Here is a 3,116-nt window from a genome sequence, read left to right as displayed (position 1 = left end):
AAGCACTATTAATATAAGGGCATGAAAAGGTTGTTATCAATAAACATCACATTGGTAAGGTTTTAGAAGAACAAAGGGTATGTATTTTACACAGTTACACAGTTCTATTTTGAAAAGTGCACCATGTTCTATGATACCACACAATTTATTGTTGAAAGGACATCAAAATACATTTATGAGCAAGCAGTAAGCATTATTATAAATTGGTCTTTGTTGAACATGGCTTTCATTATGAGCTGAATATTGGCTCATGGCTTACAAACTAACTGGGTTGACTGTACCCAAGGAATCATAGCATAGGTTCTATAGCACTAGATGCTGACAGGACAGTGGATACACAAGGACAGAACAGGAGACACAATGAAAAAGCAGACCATTGCTCCACAGTGACTCCATGTGGCTTGTCCTTAAGTCCTTGTTTATGCAGATGTTGTTTGTCAGGGTCCAGGTGGAAGAGTCAGCCAGTTTAAACCACCCCCGTCTCTTTCCACAACATCCTTCCATTGAGACAGACACTATGGGGGTTGGACCCATGGAGGTGTTCTGTTTAATCCTGTGGTTAGACCCGATAAAAAGGACCAGTGTGTCCATCCATCCTGTCACAGTACCTGGAACCACTTGGAGTCGTGATCATCCTTTCTGAGTTGTGCAGTTTGAGTGTCAACCTCAGTCTCCCTCCAAGAGAAGATGCAGGCCTTTGCTGTCGCTGCCCTCTCCATCTGGCTGTGTCTGGGTGCCACCACCCTGGCAGAGTCCCACGGCCCACAGCACTGCAGTAAGGATCATCTACTTTATATCTTGTTGAGGCTCATGTTTGCTGTGCACTGTGTGGAAAACTGCTGTTACTTGTATGACTATTTTGGTAATTTTGTCAAGTTTTATCAAATCAACAGTCTCTTCTAACTTAAAGTATACCTATATGTCTACACATGATCTCTGAGTTTGAAAATCTGTCTAACTGCCGGCTTTGTCTTTTAGCATCACCTAATATGACTGGGGTCCTGACTGTGGTGAGTAGCCCTCTTGTCCATTAACCATTATCAATATCCAGTGTAATGTTAGGACACTGTGTGGCTATATTGCATTATTTCTAAACCAAACCAGACTCTCCTTTCAGGCAACCCTGTTTTTATCCACTGATGCTTTCTTCTAAAAACAACTCTATTGGCACAGTTGGCTTAGTTTTTGCAGGTACAGAATTGGGTCATATTAATCTCTCTATACATCGTTAACTCTCTCTTGATCTATTTTCTCTCTTGATAAAACAGCTGGCCCTTACAGGAGGTGAAATCAAGGCAACTGGACATTACAGCTACGACTCTACGGACAAGAAGATACGTTTCACTGAAAGTGAGATGCACCTCAACAAGACTGAACATCTGGAGGACTACCTGATGCTATTTGAAGAGGTAACACTGACAACTGACAGAAACATATAAGGCAAGATTTCAACCCAATTGTAATTCAGAATAGCTGCTTTATAACATCACATGTCCTACATAACAGTTGCMTAACCCACTTGTTACTATGGTTATGACACAGCATCATCATAACCGATGCTTCCTCCATCTCTACCATCTCTCTCAGGGGGTCTTCTATGACATTGACATGAAGAACCAGTCCTGTAAGAAGATGTCTCTGCACTCTCATGCTCACGCTCTTGAACTCCCCACTGGTGCAGCCCATCAGGTTGAGCTGTTTTTGGGGAGTGACACTGTTCAGGAGGAGAACATCAAAGTGAACATATGGACGGGATCCGTGCCAGAGACTAAGGGTGAGTATGATACGCATTAGGAGTCAACCTGTAAATGTGATTTTTATTAATGAAGTATAATGTTGGAAGGCAATGGTGTAAACATGGGTTTATATAGTGAAGCTATTAGGATGTATCAAAGCATCTGTCTGTCTGCCTGATCTCCAGGCCAGTATTTTTTGTCTACTACTGTGGGAGAATGTCTACCACTCAGCACTTTCTACTCAACTGATTCCATGACACTCCTCTTCAGGTGAGTGGCATACTTTTAACTTGTTTAATGCAGCTGTAGGGTCACTGAAACCTTCTTGTGCAATGGATAATAGCTACTACTATATACTTTGGTATATCATAGTACTAGATGCATTTGAGACATTTTGGAGATTTTGTTTTGTATGGTCTCCCACGGGAGAAACCAACGTCTTGACTGTTAGACCTAGAGTAAATGTCCTATTSGGCTGAAGATGACACTGATTTTGAAGTTGCAGGCAGGGCTACTATATCACGAGACAATGAGCCTGACTCATGTCCGCTACACTTGCATGCCCAAAAAGTTAATGTTATTTTTCTCTTCTTCTCACAGCAATTCCGAAGTGGTCACTGAGGTGAAAGCCCCTGAAGTATTCAATCTGCCGTCTTTCTGTGAGGGTGTGGAGCTGGAGGAGGCTCCTGAGGGCCAGAAGAATGACTTCTTTAGTCTGTTCAACAGTGTCTAAGACAGTGGCACCAGGACCTCCAGCCCCAACCAACCAAGAGCGTGGCCAGCTAATCCTTCTAGATGTTTCTCTCCCTCTCATAACTACATTTGAGTGTTTCATTGCAATTTCTTCTCTTCTGTTAGACCAGATATATATCATAATATACTTTCTTTGATTATTCCTCTTTGAAGACATTGCATAAAGATTAATCAGATGAAAAAAGGAAAGTTAATGTCAAGTTGTCATGTTAATGTAATCTCTACGTTTGAACGGGATATAAGGGGATATAACGTTTGTAATTTACACTATTAATCTGTCACTTAAAGTTGCTAATGCGTAGGAGGTCTGCATAGGCAAATGAGATAATAAAAACTCAACATCTTTTCGAGTCTCCAAATGTATTTGTTTTATTGAAAGGGGCAGCAGATAGCCTAGTGGTTAGAGCGTTGAACTAGTAACTGAAAGGTTGCAAGATTGAATCCCCAAGCTGACAAGGTAAAAATCTGTCCTTCTGCCCCTGAACAAGGCAGTTAACCCACTGTTCCTAGGCTGTCATTGAAAATAACTTAACTGACTTTCCTAGTTAAATAAAGGTAAAATATATATATTGTTTTACCAAAGTCTTCCTCAAAGACTAGAAAAGGCCATTTCCTAAAGAAAATGTG

General features: G+C 41.1%; 1 protein-coding gene across 1 annotated transcript; it reads left to right on the top strand.

Annotated features, from left to right (window-relative positions):
• Positions 1–591: 591 nt before the first annotated feature.
• On the top strand, positions 592–2,835 carry epd (ependymin). The gene is made up of 6 exons (XM_023967426.2): positions 592–775; positions 979–1,010; positions 1,269–1,409; positions 1,588–1,774; positions 1,922–2,006; positions 2,337–2,835. The coding sequence occupies exons 1-6, from the start codon at positions 688–690 to the stop codon at positions 2,467–2,469; spliced, it is 666 nt and encodes a 221-aa protein (XP_023823194.1). The 5' UTR covers positions 592–687; the 3' UTR covers positions 2,470–2,835.
• The last annotated feature ends 281 nt before the right edge of the window (positions 2,836–3,116 follow it).

Source organism: Salvelinus sp. IW2-2015, linkage group LG23 (assembly GCF_002910315.2).
Source record: "Salvelinus sp. IW2-2015 linkage group LG23, ASM291031v2, whole genome shotgun sequence".
NCBI lineage: Eukaryota > Metazoa > Chordata > Actinopteri > Salmoniformes > Salmonidae > Salvelinus > Salvelinus sp. IW2-2015.
This window is presented reverse-complemented; position numbering and strand designations above follow the sequence as displayed.